The sequence below is a fragment of the Corythoichthys intestinalis genome, chromosome 5 (genome assembly GCF_030265065.1).
Source record: "Corythoichthys intestinalis isolate RoL2023-P3 chromosome 5, ASM3026506v1, whole genome shotgun sequence".
Classification (NCBI taxonomy): Eukaryota; Metazoa; Chordata; class Actinopteri; order Syngnathiformes; family Syngnathidae; genus Corythoichthys; species Corythoichthys intestinalis.
In genome coordinates, this window is record NC_080399.1 from 36,359,922 (window position 1) to 36,382,400 (window position 22,479).

Sequence of the window (22,479 nt, forward strand, 5' to 3'; positions counted from 1 at the left end):
GGCGGGTTGCACTGCTAATTGCTGGGCCAGCTCTCCGGACAAAACACATCAATCAGGGTGGGAATGTCATGAGGCGATAAACAATAACATCACTTCACCTAGTCATCACTTCACCTAGTCATCATTTTGTCAAATTCAAATTGTGTTGTGGCCTGTTTCATTTTGAATCAAATGAAGTATTTTTTTTCTTGTGTCTAATATGACAGTAATGCACTACTCAATAGTCTTAAATGAGACTGCGGTATCTCAGCTTCTGTGTTAATCTTTTTCTTTAAGGAGCTGACCTTGATTAACAGTTCTGCATACTATTTTGGGTGGCTCGGTACGTGTTTTACTTTGTCTCGCAGTGACCCTACGCTCCAAAAGAGTACAGTGTGAGTTCCTGAGTGGGCTCTGTATTTTACTGTACTTTTCTCGGATTTTCACTAAGAAGCCAAATAGCAACCTCCTTTCCTTTATATTTCAGAAGGCAACTTGTCACCATGGTGCTCAAACTGCTTGTTCAGCTGTGTCACCTTGACAGTTTTAACACAGTCAGTACTGCCTCGGGTAGGGTTTAATTGAATTATTTGCACACACACAAAAAAAATCTGATTTGTAGCCTGAACGAGCAGCTGTTTTTAATAGTTAAGTGAAAAGGTTATAAGGTGAAAGTTTAAATTTGCCATGTTTTGTTGTAGTCACAAATATAGTATTACAGCGTATGTACATGGCTTTGTAGTTTTGTGACAGCACTTGCTGCATTTTAGGTGGCCTCTTGGAGAGGGGGGCTGCAAAGTTGTTTTGTCTTTTAGGCCTTTTTTTCTGTTGCCCCCCACATGCCCTCAACCAAACTGCTTATTCTGCCTATTCAGCCCAGCTTTTGTGAGGAAGGCTATTCATGCTCCTTGTCAATGTCCATGTAGTATTGAGGAGTTCCTCTGCAGTTCAACTCTTTTCAGGCCTAGTTGGGGGCACTCACCTGATCGTATGGCATTATCTCTTGTTGCTTCAAGTTTAATTGGTTCCAATTTATGAACTTTTACAAAGAAACGTGTTCACTGAAATCAGTCTTCAGGAGAGCTTGTTGATGACATAATCATTTGATCTAGGTGTTTTGGAGGAGAGAGACCTGGAAAACAGAGCAGGATAGGTGGCATCGAGGTCCAAGTTTGGTGAATCCAGCAATACATCATACAGTATAGGCATGTGCCTGTATAAGATTTTGACGGTACGATAACCTAGAGGAAAAATACCCCGGTTTCACAGTATGATGGTATTGCAATTATAGCTCCAAAATGTGTTATTTTGAGATGTATGGGTTAAAAAAAAAAAAAAAAATTCTGGGATTTTTTATTTTAATTTTTCAGAATATATTTGCAATTTGGAACATGAATATAATGTTAAAATAAATGAACAAAAAAATAACATGTATTTTAAATAAAATTAAAACCATTAGAACTTATTGACTACCCACAGCCACAGCTCAGGTTGCTCAAGATTAGAGCAAGAAGAAAAAAATAATTGCTATAAAAAAGTAAAAACACTTCTAAATAAAATTAAAATATATCTACTGTACGACTTTTTTTTTTTTAGCCACTGTATCAACTCTAGTCTACATGTCATGCCTTTGTGTTAAAAAGACATAAAGAATTCATAAGTTATTAAGTTAAAAAATGTATGAGTTAAAATGTAAATATTGTTGTATAAAGGTTTCATCTAAAAAACATTTGGTGTGAGACCTCTCCTTGTCCAGCGAACGTGCATTTGTGCTTAGAGAAAGATCATCTGTCGCAATTAGCGATCTTTGATGTTATCGCTTTTCCTTCATTCAAGCTTGTTTCTCAGTGGCCGTGAGATTTATAACCTTGACTAAGTTGCTCTCGCAGCTAAGACTAGGCTAACATTCGTCTTTGTAAGTTTTTAGTTAGTTTGTATTTTGAATTTGAGAGGAAAATTTGTGTTTTATTTTTGGCGAACTTTTTCATGATGTTCATGGATATGACTTCCTCACATTGAACTGTGTTTGTGCTAATGAAGCTACTCACACGTGTTAAGATACTATTGTACAGCGTTTTAAATGTATTCGTTTTGTTTATTTCAGTTACCATGATTTGAGACGTCCATAAATTCAATAAAAGTACACCTTGTCTTGGAGTGTTTTTTTTTTTTTGGTTCGCTGGCTGTATAGCAGTATAGCGTCACTGACACACACAGCAACAACCGGAGAGGCAGGGGTGAGCACTGCCACTCCAACACACTTCTGGCTGGATTTTTGGGAAATGTATAATAGTGAATACCGTACTACGGTATGACGGAAAATTTTAGCGTTTTTAAAACGTGACGTTTTTATACCACGGTAAACCTTGAAACCGGTAACCTGCACATGCCTAACGTCATACTGTGGCTTAATGTGGACTGGTCACCTTTTAATGGCAAGCCAATCAGGGAAAAGAGACATAGCCAGGATTATGGTAGAATGAAAAGCGTTTTTTGTAGATTGGTCAGTTGTTTTGTGTGAAATACACTTAATTTCCTCATTAAAAGAGGAGCAAGGAACGTCGGTAAAATCTTTTTTTGTTTGTTTTTTTTGACGGGAAACAATTTTTAGTGTGGCGAGAAGAGCCATCTTCCAACCAGCAGCCGTATATTTTTTGAAGGTTCCTCCCATAAAACATGTCTCGACTGGATCTTTTCCAGATTGATATGTGGCATATATTTTTCATGGATATATGGAACAATCAATATAGCGTGCCAGGTTAGGCTTGCATACAAATGAAGAAGACTCTGTTGGAAGCCCAGTACAGTGGCACTTTGATGACTGCCCAACAGCCATTTTGGCTCCATAGGGCATTAATCCCCAACTTCTGATGAAACTACAGGTTCATGGCCATTGGTCACTAGGGCTGGGTCTTGCTAACAGCATCACGATACAATACATATCATGAGACAGGGTTCATGATACAGTATGTATCATGTAACATGTGTATCCCGATACGTGGACTACAAGGCGATCTTGGAAAATTCTTAATGGATGAACATGAATCGATACAGAATCTTTGTAATGATTCTGCAGCCTCTGTATCGCAACGTATATTGCCAATGTCAACAGGCCTGCAACTATATATTCCCGTGGTCCAGTTTTTTAGAACAGCCTTAATGGTCACATCAAACAAACCTTGCTATCTATTCCCTTATTGGTCAGGAAATTTGTATGAAGCTCTTAATGTACCTTAACTCACCAGCAAAGATATAGAACATTTTACTGTAGTACATCAGTTCCGTGGTTGGGGCTCAGTGGAGCATAATACCTGTTGTCACCCTAACCCAATTGTGTTTTGAGGGGCAGATAGAACAGAAACTATGGGATTATATTTGGGGGATATTAAATTGATATGTGCGTATATTAATTATTCAGTTTGGTTACTGAATATTAGGGCTGTCCCAAACGACTAATTTTCTCCCGATTAGTCAGCCGACTAGTTTTACGATTAGTCGACTAATCTAATAATAATTTTTTTTTTTTTTTTTTTTTTTTTTTACTAATTTAGCAGTGAATTTTTTGTTGACGCTTATCAATTCACAAAAAACATATTGGAACACTCAAATGATTTATTAAAGTACAAATAAACACGTAAATAACAATAATAAATCACAAATAAACAATGAGTTCAAATGCTGATAGAATTAACTAGTGTAGCATCCCGATTGAAAAGATGGTCTCTTAAACTGATGGTTTACAACTTTTTTTCCATCCTTGATGTAAACACACCGTAAGAGCTACGGTGCACACAAATAAAGCAACACAATTAGAAATTAACAAAAACTTTTCACCTTTTTCCTTTTAAACCTTATTTATATATCAATGAATTGCCTATATGAATTGCCTTTACCTTAATGTATTACCTTATCATTGACAATCTCTCCCTTGAGTGCAATCACTGTATATACTGTATATATTTATGACCTTCCTTTTAACCTTATATAATTTTCTATACCATAAAATAAACCTTTCAATTAGCATTAAGAACAATACTAATAGCATTTATAGGCTCATTGTCAATGAAACATTATTATTTAGTAAGGCGACAGCACCCTCTGGTGTACAAAAAATGAGGGGAAAAAAATTACAAACTGCGTGAAGGCGCTTGAGGTGTTTATTCACGGCCGACGTGCAGCGAAGCTTGGCATTGAAGAGACAGGACAGAAGAGTGTACTCTCCTTTGTTTCTTTGAAATAAGTAAATGTTTTGGACACTCTGGTGCGCTTTTTTTTGGCTTTGTGCCGCTTTCCCCGCTTGCAAACAGAGCATCCGACATTCTGACTTTCCACGCATATATTTTTTTAACCCTTCATTAACCGTCGACGGGATGTTGTGCTCGTCGACGGATTTACGTCATCGATGACGTCGACTATGTCGACTAGTCGGGACAGCTCTAGAATAAATTAAACATTTAAGCGGATACCTGTAATTTTGTTCACTGTAACAATGTGCCTTTTTCAAAAGTTTTTTTTTCAAATACCTGTTTACACTTGTGTAACAATTAAGAAGGTTCAAATATAAGTTTGACGTATCATCTTTGTATTTTGCCTTTTTTCGTAATTGTCAAGACAGAGTAGCTGTATTTTTTATTGCGTTAACAATAGTTACCTTTCTCGTGCATTTGTCTGTGAAGATATTACTAAAAAATAGTCCTAAACGTTTTAATGATATCATCAGATTGGTCCTGTAATCAGTAGTTTAATATATTGTGTTCAAGCATTGAGGTACCATTTTATTTAAACGATAATGTGACTGTAACATGTTTCATTTAGGTCATATCCACACAAGCATTCTGATTAGGTCATAAATGTCTTCAGATGTGTGACTGGAGAGTGGAGTGTGGCTTGTTCAGATAGGAAACAAGGTTATTAGTGGAAAGAGCGAGAGTTTTATATCCTGCCGATTTTTTTAATCGGGTCATAAAATTTGACCATTGCCAGAGGAAGGATGCGATCCTACTGGGCAGTAGATTGATTAAAGCAACCAATCTGGGATATCCTGAGGGAAGAAGGATGGATGGCCGACTCTGCACTAACTTTACGGAAGATTTGGGACAAAATGTCGTTTGACGATACGTCACAATATGAAATGTCACGTTACGCATCACATTTGAAAAAAAGTGGATCGCGAGAAATAGACTAGATACAACGCTACATTATTTGACAAGTAGTATGGCAAGTAGTTGCAGGTGATTAAATAAAACATCATTCAAACACACAATTTCAAAGCAACACTAAATGTATGACATTAAAACACACTAAATAGTAAGGGTGTAACGGTACACAAAAATCTCGGTTCAGTACGTACCTCGGTTTTGAGGTCACAGTTCGGTTCATTTTCCGTACAGTAAGAAAACAAAATGCAAAATATAAATGTGCTAGTTGTTTACTACACACCTTTGTGCTTTCAACAATAGGAACATTAGCCTATACGAAGCTACAGTTCTGCTAAAAAGTAGCGGGTATTTAAAGATAATCCAACAACAATTTGCCTTTCAGACCCCGCGCATTGGTCAGCTTTCTTTCTGAAAGAAAGAAGAAAAAAGAAGTCCTGTGCTAAAGAGAAAAGCAATCCCAATGACAAAGATTTTAACATGTATTTTACAAATGAAATGCCTCAATGAATCATTTTTTTTCTTATGAACGGTTTTCAAAAGCTTTATTGGTGGATTTTCTCAAGTTAAAGCGCCACACAGAAATTAATAAATTTAATTGTGTAAGTAGGATGTGTGTATTATTCTTATTATTTAATTACAGGTGTTTTAGCTCATTTCAATTTATTTTATTTAAATGGGCCATTATTTATTTTATTATGTGTTTATATTTTACAAATGTGATGTAGTATTCATTTATATTGTATATTTTATGTTGTATAACTTTATTTCCTATGTGAATATTAGTTCCTACTTGTTTTGTTGTGGTAGAGGGGTTTTGTATTGAACACGGGGCCGTGTTGGTTATTATTATAGCAGAGAAGACAGCAGTAAATCAACAAAGACAAGTCAACTGTGCCCCGATCTACCACTCAAGAGATCTGATGGACTCAAAAAGTGGGTTACAATTGCGTATTAGTTTGAACATCGACTGGACCCACTGTTTTTTTACACGAGTGACTTCCGGTCTGCCCGATCCTAACTACCGGTAGTAGTATTGACACAGGAGGGTCGCGTCTCGCGTCAAATAATATAAACTATGCCGTTCTTTTCGCGTGCGTCGTGTTGAGCCGCTTCTGGGATGCGTCTAACACGCGGCCGCAGTGCTACTGGTGTGCATTGGCTGATTGACTTTAACGCCCGCATTTCACTGCGTTCTCACAGCGGCCATGTTGTCGTGCCGTTGGCGTTTTTGGGTTATACCGTCTTACCGTGTTGGTCCTCATTATAGTAGAGAAGACGGAGTAAATATAACCTACACAAAGAAACTGTAACCTGATCGACTCACAGCCTCGAAAAGTAAGGGTTACATTATGTCAGAAACTCGTTTTGTACGCCTCCGTTCCGAACCGAGCACCACGTACCGAAACGGTTCAATACAAATACATGTACCATTACACCCTTACTAAATAGCATAACTACCCATTAATAGAACAACTGGAACAGGAACACTAACTGAAGAGATAATTAGCATAGAACATGAACTTTGAAAGTGACTGTACTTATAGCATCAGCACCGCATTGCATGCTAAGAGGCAAGAGTTCTAATATTTTGGGACGGCGACAGTGTTGACAGCAGGTGGCAGTAGAAGTTGTCTATCCATCACAAGGGAAGTCAGCAATGATGGCCAAATTAAGCTTCTTGAAGCAATGAAACTTTGCAGCTACGTGGTTCTCTATGGAGCTATCAGGTGGTCTTGAAGTCCAAGAGCCAATGGTGTTTTGTTACTTGTTTTGTACAAATTTCATTATTCATTTTTATTTAGAATTATTAGCTTTCCCTTTGTATTTAGAAATAATAGTTTACCCCCAGTGCTTAGCTTTTTTTTATTTATTTATTTATTTATTTTTTATCCTTAATTTGATATCGTATTGTGACCTTGGCCTATCGAACTGCATCATTTTGTGAGTTTAAGGTATCGTTCCATCCTTTCTTTAATACAGAAGTTTAGTTTGAATACTTACTAAATGGGATCTAAAGAGTACTTACAATTCCATACCGGTACCAGTTTTTCCATTTCCACTATTATGAATCCCCCCTTATTGGTCAAAAGCATTTCAAATAACCATTCTGGTTTGATTTATAAAAAGAAAATCGAATTAAAATTTTATTGCTTCAAGTATCCGTTTAATTAAAGTGGCGTTGTAATGGTTTGTTTTGAAAGTGTTTGCATTTAGTTTTATTGATTATGGTGGATACAATGCCCTCTGGTCTGCCTCATTTCAAATGGCTGAATCCAACTGCTCCCTGTTAAGACCAACGTAAGCTAAGTTTTTGTTTGAGCTAATGTTTTTTATGCATTCATAATTTAGTGTATAGGCATATTTAGCTGTTTTTGTGGGAATATGTGTCTGAACCATTTGTTAAGAGCATTGAAAAAAAAGTTAGCATTTTATAGCATTTAAACTAGCGGACTTTTGCTATGTAAGTTAGCCAATTGTTCTTTTGTTGTGTATAGATCCTCATCTCTCTCTCTCTCTCTCTCTCTCTCTCTCTCTCTCTCTCTCTCTCTCTCTCTCTCTCTATGTATATGTGTATATATATATATATATATATATATATATATATATATATATACCCTTTGAGGCTCAGCTCAGGTATTTTAATTTTTCATGTTCCTTATCCGATTGCTCGATTATTCGAACTAACTAGTTCATCGATTAATCAACTACTAAAATGTACGATAGCTGCCGCCCTAATAATAAATAAAATGGCCCCCAACCTCGGTTGTTAAAATAACATCTGCTGTTTGGGCACTCCCAATGTAGAGAAGCTCTTGGAGCTTGACCTAGTAGAAGAAGAGGAGTAAATGATCAAAGACCCATCAATACAATAAAAGCTTAGCCTGTGATGTGTTAACCCCATGACCTAAGCTCCCCATTACTGCAGTTCACTGCTCATTATATGGACAAGACGGTCCAGAACCCAGAGACAGCCCCACCCTCCCCAATGTGAGGCGGTCAACTCCTCATGTATGCCTTGTCCTCTTATTCTCAACCACTTTAAATCTAAATGCCAAGAAGTATCCTTTGGCAAGATCCACCTCATAAAATAATGTTTTCCTCATGAAAATAAATAATTTAAATACTGTCATCTTTTCACTTTTTTTTTTTTTTTAAAGCACAAAAATGTTACCAGATGTTGCCTTTTGTGGGAATTCAATAGGAGGTAACACCAAACTTATTGGTGATTTTGAGGACCGCAGACCACATCCCGCATTGCATGTGCGACTTTTAAATGATGTTGTTGCCAAATTTAATTACACAGATATGTTTTGACAAAATATATTTATTGAAGAGCAATCTACAAATAATTTGTGACTTTCACCATCCACTGTTTATTTATTTTTTGTAATACTACCTTCTGTCACGCGTTGTCTAAAATTTAGAAAGCAGCCGGAGACCGCTTGCGTTATGTGGTATAAACTCACATGTATGCGAGTTTCCTGTTTCGTGGACTGGTCACTGGTAGGCCAACTGTTTGTGTGAGTGAAGCTTGAATTAGACACAGTTGAACCTTTGAGCTGGTACATGTGCAAAGAGATGCTTGCACATGTTGTACTGGGTTAGCAGAGCAAAATTGTCTGCAAGAATTTCCACTGCCATTTCCAGTTCAACTGTTGATTTTGGTTTCCTCGGTGCTATGTTTTACTACACATTAGTGCTGCATTGATTAATCGATTAACTCGAGTTATTCGATTTGAAAAAAGCCTCGAATCAAATTATGCTGCTTCTAGGATTCATTTAATTAGAGTGCTGTTGCAATGGTTTGTTTTGAAAGTGTTCGCATTTAGTTCTATTGCCTTAGGTGGCTACACTGCCCTCTGTTGGCAACAGTGAATATAACATAACTCATCCAACAGGCTGGATTCAGCTGCTGCTCCATGTTAAGACTAGGCCTGTCGCGATAACAAATTTTAGTGTGCGATAAATTATCTCATAAATTATTGCGATATACGATATTATTGCACCCCCCCCCCCATTTTTTAAAAAACAATTTACAATAACACAGTGAGAATACAGTATACGTATATTAATAAAGTGCACCCATTTAAACGCGATAAATGTTTACTCTTAAATTCAAAAATACTTTTTAAGAAATCACATCTAAAAACAATAGACCATGCCTCTAAGTAAATGACAACAATATTAGCGATGAGAAGTCTACTGCTTAAAGATGTCGGCTGTTTACTAACGCTGCCCAGACGCGGCTGAGTCTGTCATTTTGCATCTAGTCCTAAATGCATGCGATATCTATGAGACGCATCGGACACTACCTGCTACTAGCATCATGCGGGCGTAGTTTTTAGCAACGTCGGCGTAGTTTGTAGCGGCTGTCGGCTGCGGTAAGTTTTTTTTTGTTTTTGCTTTATTGCTTCTTCCCTTACACACGTGACGTCAGCATGTTGTCCCGCATTAAAAGTAGTCCGGGCAAAACGTGATGCTTAGAGCTGGCAAAATTAAACGATTCCTCGAGGTGAATAAAATTACTCGGATCAGTTTTTAAACTCGAGTTACTCGAGTTTTTCGAGTATTCGTTTCAGCTCTAGATTCAATACCTTTAATGCTCTGAAAGAAATAACAATTGTATTTTTTGTTTCGGTTTTTTTTTTTTTTTTTTTTTTTTGCTAACAAGCAAAAATTAAATTGCCATCATATAAACATGCATTTTAGTGCATAATGTTTATGTGCTTACTTCTTTCTGATCTGAAGAAATGTTGTATAAAAATGCTGAGAACAATCTTTACTGTTTGTAAAGTGAGGCGGGGCACACTGTTGATTGCTACAGCTCTCTGAGCAGTTAGGTTTACGACATGAGCAAAACATCCTATTAGTGGTCCGAATCCATCTGTGTCACGTACTGAGTTAACAATATTTGCAGCATTATCTATAGTCACTGGTATGGATTGATTTGGCCTGCTTAACTTCCATTCAGTCATGGCGGTTTATAATTCATCGATGTAGTATATGGACTACGTATCCCATAATTCCATGAATGCACCGCGTGACGTGCGGGGGTGAGGGAGGTGCGGGGGGGCGAGAGACGTGCCTTCCTGTTGTTGTTGTCGTTCCACAAGTTCCCAAAAAATAAAAAATTGCAACCTAACGAAGCGGGTGACTCTTTGTCAACGTTACAGTATGATACCTGCTGTATTGGAGCACATTAGGGGCCAGTGCTACCTGGTGTTTTATCCAGCAATGACTACTGAGCTAAAATTGACTGTTAGCTTGATCATATTTTCATTTTACACCCTCATCACTCTACAGCGCTATGTTTCACAGATTAAATAAAGCCTATATGTAAGACACGTTAGCCACGCATCGACAGTGGTCTTAATAGAAACCTAGCCCTCCGCAGGGCTAACGTTATGTACGTGAGCGAGTGACAGTAATGTTAATCTTATTTATTAGCGCTGAGAAGTGTACTGCTTTAAGATAGCGGCTGTTTACTAACACCACTGACTGTGTAATTTCGCATCTAGTTCAACATACATGTGATATCTATGAGACGCATCAGATGCTACCTGCTACCACAGCATCATGCGGGCTAGTTTTTAGCAACGACGGCGTAGTTTGTAGCGGCTATCTGCTGCAGAAAGGTTTTTTTTATTGCTTCTTCCTCTACACATGTGACATCAGCGCGTTGTCCCACATTAAAAGTAGTCCTTGCAAAACGTGTTGCTTAGAGCTGGCAAAATTAAACAATTCCTCGAGGTGAATAAAATTACTCTGATCAGTTTTTAAACTCGAGTTAGTCGAGTTGCTTGAGTATTTGTTTCAGCTCTAGTTGAAAGAATGGTACAGAAGTTGATACTAGGGTGGAGCCAGCAAGAAGGAGGACTTCCTCTCTGTGGAAATATATTTGAATAAAACAGAATGAAAATCCCCACCATCCTGTAGCTACATTAATGGTCAAATTACACAAGCATAATCAGTACCCTTTTTCATGTTACACAAACACGTTTACTGTACTCTCTCTGATTACGTGTAACGGATAAACGCAGGTCCGTTGTGTGCGGCGTGTGGAAACCTCTTTCCCGATGCCTTCATGTGGGTGCACTGGCAGGTAAATGTGGTTACCTGGGCTGTTGGCTTGGTGGTCATAGCATCCAACTGCCGTGCTGAATGTGTCATGTGCATGGGTTTGAGTCTTGTCCTGGGCAAGGAGAACGGATCGCGGCATGGATCCATGCAACATCGGCTGCATACGTACGTGGTATTTTCAGAATAAAACATTGCACAACCTTATCTTAACCTTAACATTATGCAATTGCCATTTATGGAGTCATTTTCACACATACACACACTACTTTAAAAAAATATTGTAGGTTTTACTTCATGAGTGACTTGACTTCATGGCTATGACTGGCTATGGCCACTCCTCTTACTGGACCCAAAAGTTCATACGTTTATTGGTATAATTTGTTGTACGTTGATTTTTGGGGAGCTGCTTGGCACTGTTGACCTACAGGAGACATCACCATATCATACAGTATATTTTTTATGACTGTGAGGTACTGTTTATGTCTATGTGTGCGTTTTTGTTTCAATATGTATATGAATATATACGTATAAATATATATATATATATATATATATATATAGATTTCCCGATCCGATATTTGGATCGGATCGGACGCCGATATGGGCAAAAAAATGCGCATCGGTATCGGATCGGAACAGGGGAAAAATTCCGATCCAGACTTCCGATCCAGTTTTTTTTTAAAACTCCGGTCCGGGTTTACATAATCCATTCCAGTTTTTGCTTCAGTTTCCCTAAAAACCGGTCCGCATTTTACGGCACACCTTCAACACACTAAATTTACATTACCGTCTCCCAATTTACCGAGAGACTTTATCGGTAAATATGTCAGCTGTGTGGGATCATTTCACCTTAAAGGACGACAAAGACGAAGAGGCAGGGAGCAACATATGCCACAATAAAGGCAAGCGTAGTGGTAAAGCTGTAAAAAGTTTTAATGCAACCGACCTAATCAAGCATTTAGCGAAATACCACCACAAACAATATGAGGAGTAGTTTAAGAAAACCGAAGACAAAAAGAAAGGTCCTACGCAACTAACACTGGCAGAAACTTTTGCTATGCGTGACAAACTGGCACTCGACAGTCCCAAAGCCCAGGGAATAACAGGAGTCATTGCCGAAGAATTCATTCTGGATGACAAGCCGTTATCTCTCGTGAGGAAAGACGCACCATCCAACACGCGATTTGGCTGTGGAAGATTCGAGAACGAATCACAAACATCCAAATTCCGATTATTGAAATATGTCAAGTAAAGCGGGACGCAATGAGAAACTGACCACATTGCGTCCCGAAAGTAAACATAACTTGTCTTAGACCCGGGTAATGCCAACGCTCAACTCACTGCTTTAGCTCAACTCATGCCGCTGGATAAAAAACACAAGAATACCTGACTGCTGCTGATAGCCGCTACAAACTACGTCAACGTTGTTTTACTGGAGATAATAGATATCATATGTATATAGAACAAGATGCTACACGACAGACTCGACTGCGTTAGCAAAATTGAAGTATGGAAAACTAAACGGCCGCCATCTTAAAGCAGGAGACTTCCCTAGTAGGCTGTTGTGAACCTTCCAAGCGAACCTAATTAACTTTTTAAACTAAAATACTCCTAAATCGGCAAAATCTTGACTTGAATCTATCTTCAAAACAGTTTTAAAACTTTCACATGTCGAAAGTAGACAGAAGGGAAATTATGGAATAACGGGAGCAATTTTAACAACTTTAACAGTTGATTCGCAAAATTAAATGAATTGAATGTAGTTTAAAGCTGCTGATACAAAATGGGGACTTAGTATTTTATTTACTGTTTTAAAATGTTTACTTGATACTGAAATAGTCGTTTATTTAGACCTGACAGGCTTTTAATACAATTTTTGTAACTAATGCATAAACATTAAAAGCATCTAATAGCTTGGGGGATTTGTGGGATCTTCCACTGAGGTTGTTGGTGTGTTTTGCTTTTTTAAGACAGTGTACAATATTATTTGCACATTTTACTGACTGACTATTCCGTTTCTGTTTGTTATTTATAATGTTTTGTGTTTGTCACTGAATAAATAGGTCAGTTTCTTGTTACCAACCGTTGTGTGTTATTCAAACTCACCTAATTCAGCTGGCTAGTTGTTATCAAGGGTACTAAAACCTTTTTCAACATGAGTCTGACAACTAAGTAAGGAGGCTGAATAACATTAAACTTTAGCACATGCTCAGAAAGGTCGGTATCGGCCAGTATCGGTATTGGATCGGAAGTGCAAAACAATATCAGTATCGGATGGGAAGTGCAAAAACCTGGATCGGCACATCCCTATATATATATATATATATATATATATATATATATATATATATATATATATATATATATATATATATATTAGGACTGTCAAACGATTAAAATTTTTAATCGAGTTAATTACAGCTGAAAAATCAATTAATCGTAATTAATCGCAATTAATCGCAATTCAAACCATCTATAAAATATGCCATATTTTTCTGTAAATTATATATATATTCTATCAAATAAATTGTTGGAATGGAAAGATGAGACACAAGATGGATATATACATTCAACATACGGTACATAAGGACTGTAGTGGGAATTTCACTCTACTGTCATTTAAATCTGTCTATGCTGTCCTCACTCCGAAGTGTCTACTTTTTCCAAAGCTAGACAGCTGGTGAACAACGCCTTAATAATCAGACTTCTTCCTTTTTCATCTGATTTATTAATAAAATGGCCTCAAACCATTGTCCTCTTTAGACCGTCGTAAAACTACAAAAAAAAAAGTACACAAGCATTGCATTAGCAACAACGTTAGCTTAGCACGCTATACAGGTTCACTAAACATAAACAAAAAGCGTCTCATACAAAAAATATAACATTTCGCTTACTAACATAATATGTACATTCTTTACAACAACCATACTTACGGACAAATCTTGTCCAAGGATCATATAAGCACAACAGAGACGTCGTGCAGCCATATAGAACTGGCAAGAAAAAATAAACCATGTCGCAAAGCGACCACAAGAGTTCGCTGTTAGACAGCATAAAAAGCCTTGCTGTAAACCTTACCAAAAGGCAGAATACTGTCTGAATGGGACATGTGCGTTAATTGCGTCAAATATTTTGACGTGTTACCGCGCGTTAACGCGACAGCCCTAATATATATAATATATATGTATGTATGTATACATATACATATGTATATATATTGGAGCTGAAACGAATACTCGAGCAACTCGAGTAACTCGAGTTTGAAAACTGATCCGAGTAATTTTATTCACCTTGAGTAATCGTTTATTTTGACAGCTCTAAGCATCACGTTTTGCTCGGACTACTTTAAATGCGGGACAACGCGCTGATGTCACGTGCGTAGAGGAAGAAGCAAAAAAATAAAAATGAAAAACTTACATCAGCCGACAGCAGCAACAAACAACGCCGACGTTGCTAAATACTAGCCCGCACGATGCTAGTTGATAGGTAGGTAGCATCTGATGAGTCTCATAGAGATCACATGTATGTTGAACTAGATGCGAAGTGACAGACTCGGCCGCGTCTGGGCAGCGTTAGTAAACAGCCGCCATCTTAAAGCAGTAGAGCGCTAAGCGCTAATACATAAGATTAACGTTTAGCTCACGTAACGTTAGCCCTGCGGAGGGCTGGGTTTCTATTAATTATGACCACTGTCGATGCGTGGCTAACGTGTCTTACATACAGGCTTAAACATAACATAGCGTTGTGGAGTGATGAGGGTGTAAAATAAAAACTCAATAATGCTAACTATCAATTTTAGCTCAGTAGTCATTGCTGGATAAAACACCAAGTAGCACTGGTTCCTAATGTGCTCCAATACAGCCTGTATCATACATTTATTTTGAACACTGCAAAAACTCAAAATCCTATCATGACTTACAGTTTAGACTAACTTAAAACTTAACTAGGAACTTAAAAATGGCTTGGCACAAATAGAAATTCAATTGAAACACGTGATAAAAAAATCCTAACTTTTAAGTGATGTGTGTTATCAAGCGTAACGGCATTTTTAAGTATATATATATATATATATATATATATATTTTTTTAAATAAGATCTAATGGTTTTTTGAGTGAAAGCAGTGAATTAGTTTTTTTTAATTCTAGTTACATCTGAGATGCAATTGTTGGCTGTTTTCAACAATATACATCGAAAATAAAGACATTGATTGACTGAAAATGGTTCAAGATTAGATGAAATGTCTTGTTTTCTCATGTATATTTATAATTGCTCTTCATCTAAAAATATGTTTGTTTTATCAGATTACTCGATTAATCGATAGAATTTTCAGTCGAATACTCGATTACTAAAATATTCGATAGCTGCAGCCCTAATATATGTATATATATTATACACTGAAAATCTATGTACATCGAGGATTTGGTCAGACAATATTTTGCTAAATAATACCTTCCCAACAGACACACATACAAAAATCACTCATGTGGTTGGGAGACAAATGACTGTGATTATACACTTAGCCAGCAGGTGGTTCCGTGGACACATGAAGCTCCGAGAAATGAACCCTTTCTCGAACCAATTGGCTCAAGTGGTGCAACGCCTCATGAGGCTTCATTTCATTATCACTAGAATTTAGATGTCGGTATATGAAACTTCAAAACCAACAGAAAATAAGCCCTTGTAATGATTGATCAAATAATCTTGCCTGCATATTTTTATTTTTACCTCCACCTTTAAGTAAGTAGGCATGGAGTAAAATGTACGTATTTCTGATTGGGATCAGTGTTACTCATACAGAGGATGTATCATCAAACAAGGCTAATAGACTTCAAATGTTCCAATATTCTGGACAGTGCAGTGTGGCAATCCAAAACCCACGGACTTGGAAATATATATTTATATCATGGTCATTGTATTTTTCCTTCAATACCACATCGTTATATTCAGTTCAAGTATGTGTCGTAACTATAGAAACGGAGCAATGTGGTCACACAGTTGAAGCCCGAACCGAAGGAGGGCATGCTCTTTATTGACTGCATCTTAACCTATTCCATATTTATTTTAATGTCTGCTGTGTGCATCAATTCATAGTGTTTGAATGCTGCATTTAAAACCAGCCAGCCTGTGAGGCATACGAAGTGCAGGCGTTTTAGGGAATAATGGTGCCATTTGTCTGTCCCTAGACCGCATATAGAACTCTGCAGCCAACAGTGCCTCCTGTAATTATGGAGTAGAACTGTGGAGACTATTACTCTCCATGCTAAACTGAAATCAAACCCCCTATTTCACTCCTGGTATTTGCTCTTTTCAGCACACGTGAAGCTTGTGTTTGATGGCTATGTTATTTTTGGGCTGCAGTTTGACTCCCTTCTGTTGGTGGTGTAGGCTGAGTTAGTTGAAATGTAAAAGCACATGGAGGAGACCACAGCACCAAAGACTGATGTTGACGTTGCCTCTCCTAACTTATATAACATGAATTTTCATTTAATTGCTCCAGCACTCACTCCGACCGAGCTTTACTTTATATCGACAACCTTCCCCATTTATTAAATACCACCCCAAAAATACAATGCACTGACAATTAAATGTTATATGTGCGGAGTGAAACGTTGAAGCTTGGTATTGGATAAATTATGCGCCCTTGTCATGGGTCCAAATCCACTGTTAAGCACATGATTCATGGTGATGCTTACCCAGACATTGGCATTACACGCAACTCTGACCATTTTACTGGAAAGCTGTACCTAGTGATAATGTGTGGCTGGTGTCCTGGAATTCAAATCATGTTGTGTTTGAAATAACCTGGCTAGTGTTGTTGCGCTATAGTTTGGACGAGGGTTAGCCACACCGGATGGCAAATAAGTAAGCCACACCTCATACTTTAGATCGTGGTGATTTGTGTTATTTTTGTCAGAATGGAATCATTTTGCTCATTTTGAAAAATTCTACTTTCTATCAATGTGCTTAAGATAGACAAAGTATTTCTTTGATTGGCTGAACATTTGTTTTCCTTGTATAAAATTGCAATGCCTATGAATATTCTCATTATTCCAGCTCATTTTATTCTCAGGGCATTGAATCATTGGCAAGTGGATTTTTCTGGTTGTCTTGAAAACTTTTTACCTCCCTTCCAGGCAGTATTCTACTACAACCCACAAAAGTACACTTGTGATCGATAGAGTGACCTGAGAATAAATTTGCAATTTGTTACCACAGTAAGGTATTGGGAGAACGTGCAACTTGATTGGTCAAGCTAGTAGGAAATGTGTATATGGTGCTAAAATATAAACAGGACTTTCTCACCTGTCCATTCTCTTTCATAGCCATAATGAGCGAAAGGTGACTTGCAAGCATCCCGTCTCTGGTTTGCCATCTCAAGACAACTGCATCTTTGTCATCAACGAACAGTAAGTCTTTTGTTTTGCTTTTTCTTTCTCCAGAATGTCACTGAGTCACATTTCCAGCACCACAACATGCTGTTGAAACTTCCGATCCCTTTGCACCCGAGCCTCTAATTGCAGCTCCTCCCTTATCATTCAAAGGGTGCTCTTCCCCAGCCCTATACGCGCTTGCCAATTATTTAAAAGATATGGGCTGAAAATAAAACAGCCTTTGAATCATGTATACAACATTCACTAGGAAATCACATTCTAGTTCCTCACAACCCGGACACATTTGTGACCTTTTCTGAAGTCATACAGTGAGTGTCTCCTACCACGATCAGCCGAGTTCAGGGAAACAACTCGCACTTGAATGCTGTTCCTTCCATATGGCTGACCGACAGAAAAAAATATCTTAACTTTTTGGTAAACTTGTACCTCACTTTGGCCTAAAGCAAGGATGAGCGACTGCAAATAGATGAATGATGAAAATATCAGCCCTCGCACATTCTACTAAGTTTTGATATAATTTAATAATAATAACGTCAACACAACTGGTGTTAATTATGTTGAGTAGAGGTAGCTGTGCAAATTATTGACCCAGATCTGAAATATAAATCTGTAAAACTTAATTAATTAATTTAATGTCAGCAAATCCTTGTAAGTCCTTTCATTGAACAAAAATAGAGACATTGCTAAGTTTTGAGGCTTGTCGTACAAGAACTGTTGCTGTCATGCTGCACTCTCTCGACACATTCCTCCCCTGGCTGCGTTGCTCACTTCTCTGCTGCTCTTCACATAAATAGGCACAGCATGCTGGTGCAAGATGTCCTCTAAATTGGAAACAAGCACAACAAAAATCTATGAACTTTGTATTTGACTTGTTGTAAAAACGATATATATATTATGGCTGTCCAGGAATTAAATTTTTTAAACATGAATAATGGCGTGGGCTTTCTCTAAGCTAAGGCGTTCTTTTTTTTAAGGGGGTGGCGGGGTACAATTTGTAAACATTTATATTTTAATTCGACATATCTTTGTTTTATATATGTTTATTTATCTATGGCATATAGATATATTTTAATAAAATCTATAATTTGTTATCATTGATTTGATATTTTAATATACCAAATAAAATAAACAAAACATTAATATGAAAAGTTAGGAAAAAAATAACAACTCACCAAAAGGCCTGTGCCCCAAAGCACTTATTTCAACATCAATTCCATTCTTGTTCTATTCCACAGGAAGACTTCAATGATTGATTGTACAGTTTATCTGCGCACATTTTCAGGTCATAAATGACAATAAATGCCATAATTGGGCTGTGTCAAACACCCCACTGCGTCTGTGACAGTCAATCCGCCTCAAAGTGCCACATTTTGGGCTAAGAAGACAAAATTGCGCCTAGCCGGACAACAGGGATTTCACACACATCTTCTCTGCCGTTGTGGCCAAAAATAGTTTGTCTCGGGCAGCCACGACAGCAGCGCGAAGTGCCTGGTGGTTGGGAGAGTTTCATCCAAACATACTCGAAAACAACTATAATGTGTCATGCCGGTCTGCCAGGCGGGTTCGCTCTAGCCTCAGCTTATTTTGACCATAAACACGTTCAGGAACAGTTGTCCCAATCGTAGTTATTCAATAGAAAATTAAAAAAGGGAAAATAGTCCCTGAACGCAGAGTAAATGTGAGGGTTAATGTGCCACAAAGATAAACAGGCCATGTGGAAAATTACAATGATGACACTCAAATTTGGCATGGTATGGCATCTAGCCTTCAAATAACAAACAAATGCCCTATGTACCAATCGCTATAAAACAAACAGTAGTAAGACATACAGTATGGGAAATGATAAAACAACTGAAAAACAAATTCAAATCTTAGTTGTTATCTAAAACTATTCCACTGGTGACATGACTTCACAAATGCTTTAATCTTTCAGGTTTCTTTTCTACTAGTTTCCTCAATTGTCCAGGGCAAACTGTTCATCTGATTAACTTCCTTGTCGCTTCAGTGGTTAACATGATTTGTTTTTCTGCTTTTGATACCACTTTCTGTTCCTAACGGTCCCTCCGAGTGTCTATGCAGCTTTGCGCCACAGACATCTTTCACTTCTTATTTGAGTTTCCTGCTCTGCTGCTCGTGTTGAGATCAAATGTGACCATGTTCCCAACCCACTGTGTCAGCATTCTGTCATTACTGTACATGTTTCAAGCTATTTTTATCCATCCCCATGACTATGTCCATGCTGACAGTAAATGTTTGGAAAGCTTACATATGACATGTTTACCAAACTCAACCTTATGTAAATGTATTTTGATTTATTATAGTTTTAGTTATTGGATATTTGATTAAAGTGGAACCTTGAAAGTCAAACAAATCTGAGTTTGTTTAAAAACCAAAAATCCCTAAAATCGCTCAAAACTTGAATGTTTGAACCACTGTCTTTGATGAAGATACTTCAGGGAGAACATCAAAGGAGTACCTCAGCTTTGGGATTTTGATATTCAACAGTGGAAACTTCAAACAATTGCACCAACACATTTTTTCAGTGTTTGAATCTTAGAGGTTCCACTGTAACTTTTTCATTTGAAAATGACAGTACTGCTCATTTGCGACACGTTCCAGCAAGGTTATCTGATATAAAGTACAGAATAAACACAGCTTTCTTTCCTCTGTTTTTTAGCGTGTATTGTGGAAAAATGTTTCATCCAGCATGTCACAGGTAAAATAATGTTGGCTACAACTGTGTATCAATATATATAAAGCACTTGAACATTTCAGTGTGATATGATAATGCACACTAACAACAAACTGCGGGTTTGAATGCCGTCTTGCCTGATACTGTAACCTGTTATGCCTTTAAATTCCAAAGTTGAGTCTGTTGTGGTCATCCCAGTCCTGGCAAGCAACCAACATAACACAGTGAACTAATACAAAAATCTCTTATCTGAAAGTTGAAAGTGTTATAACTTTTTTTAAGACTGAGCTCCTACGGTAGATAATTCTCTCATATCACCACCATACAGGGCACAGTGTTGAATGTGTACTGATTTCCAGGGAAACACCAAATCTCTTACTCTGCTTGATAACATGCCAGTTGGATTACACATTGTGTTTCTTTGCTGAAGAAACATGTTGCTGTAAGCATATTCTCACCTTGTTGCTTACTTGCACAGAAAAGAGACACATTCTTGTGATAAGGCTAGTTGAGCTTTTTAAATACCTGTAAATTGTTCTTCACTGCTAAGCGCTTCACTGTATCCTGCCTGATCCAAGTCTTTTGTCCACCAAAAGACAAAAAAGGGGGTCTGGTTCATTACCAAACAAAAGTGTTAGTTCTTTCTTTGGAAACGCTGCGTGGTCATTTAAAAATGCACCCTCAGCCAGTCTCTGTTCAGTTGCTCCCAATCACTACCTACCATCACTATAAACAGTGCCAAGCCTCATTGAAGTGTTAGCTTTCCTGACCCTATTACATACTCTCTGACCATTAGCTATTAAAGAGCAGGGCACATGTGTTGAAATGATAATGCCTTTATAATGATATGTGACGCAGCAGTGTGAACCACATAGTTTATTGAGTTTATTTGGAGTTATTGTTTAATAATTTAGGATAGTAACAAAGTAGTAAGGGTTAGAAGTTTTCTGGAATCAGAAGTGAAGACTATAAGTGCAGGAATATAAAAGAAAACCTGGAAAAGTGTCAACAGCATGCTCATTCCATCCTCCTTTTTGACTCATTAATGGGCATGCATGCATGCATGCATGTTTATTCCTGACTGGAACCAGTAATCATTCAAAATACAAAATGCTTCAAATTCAGATAGAGGAAATGACGTTGCTGTCCACGTTCATGGCTGGTGTGTAGTTCTCTTATTTTATGCTGATTGTTACTGTCTGGTCAAGTCCTAATGATAAACGTTATGGTGTTGAGTTGATCTACAACTTAAACCCCCAAAACAACTCTGTAAATATGGCCTCTGCATGTCCAATCCAAACTGAAACAGTTTGTAAACAAATCATGAACAGGCTTTCCCCTAGGATTTTTTTTGAAGCTGTGGTGGTGGTGGGCTGCATCGAAGTCGGACAGCCCCACATGTTGTGCCGCGGCGAAATTGCTTCATATTATGACTAATGTGAATTTTTTTTAACATTTTTCCCCCCCAAGAACCAAAGATCTATTTGAAATATTTCGAAACATGACGGTCTACATATATGATGGAGTATTGGGGCCAAATTAAAAAAAAAAAAAAAAAAAAAAATGCCTACAGGATTTGATTTGCTACGGAAAATGCGCGGGGGGGGGGGGGGGGGGGGGATTGTTATGGAGGGGTATTGTAGCTTTAAACGCTACGTACTTCATGTACATGCACCTTAACTTGGAGCTACGACGACGCATTAGCATAAATCATTCTATCGATAATAATTTGATGTAGATGAGGCCAGAGAAAAAAAGTCTTAACTATTGCTACAAGAATGAATGTCGAATTAATAGTATGAGAATAAAAACCGGAATAAGCAGCTATGTACTTCTACTACGTACTACTAAGCACTAAGCCGGGTGTTTCCTAGTTGTGACGTCCCACACACAATATGCTAGATTTCCGGGATCTCGGGCGCTGGTCGTTTTAGCTTGACAATCGATCCAAATTTCTATCATTTTCTTGGTGTTGCGATGTGTGTAATTACACGAAGTGGCATGATATGAATCCAAAAGGCATGCGCTTATGGATAAATGATGGAATATTAGCATTTCCCCAGGTGTTTTCATACTCTTCACTAAGTTTTTTTTTTTTTTTTTTTTTTTTTTTGTGAAAGCAGTGAATTTGTTGCTTTCTTTTTCTAGTCACATCTGAGAGGCAATTGTCTGTTT

The 22,479-nt window shown here is 37.7% G+C and overlaps 1 protein-coding gene across 12 annotated transcripts in view; it reads left to right on the forward strand.

The window, feature by feature from the left end:
* Positions 1-22,479, forward strand: part of plekha5 (pleckstrin homology domain containing, family A member 5) — a 148,538-nt gene that overhangs the window by 72,852 nt on the left and 53,207 nt on the right. For 10 of the 12 annotated variants that reach the window (XM_057837486.1, XM_057837484.1, XM_057837487.1 and 7 more), the window contains one exon: positions 17,544-17,627. In XM_057837486.1, the coding sequence (XP_057693469.1) occupies positions 17,544-17,627 (84 nt within the window). The other 2 variants (XM_057837499.1, XM_057837494.1) reach the window with 2 other exon arrangements.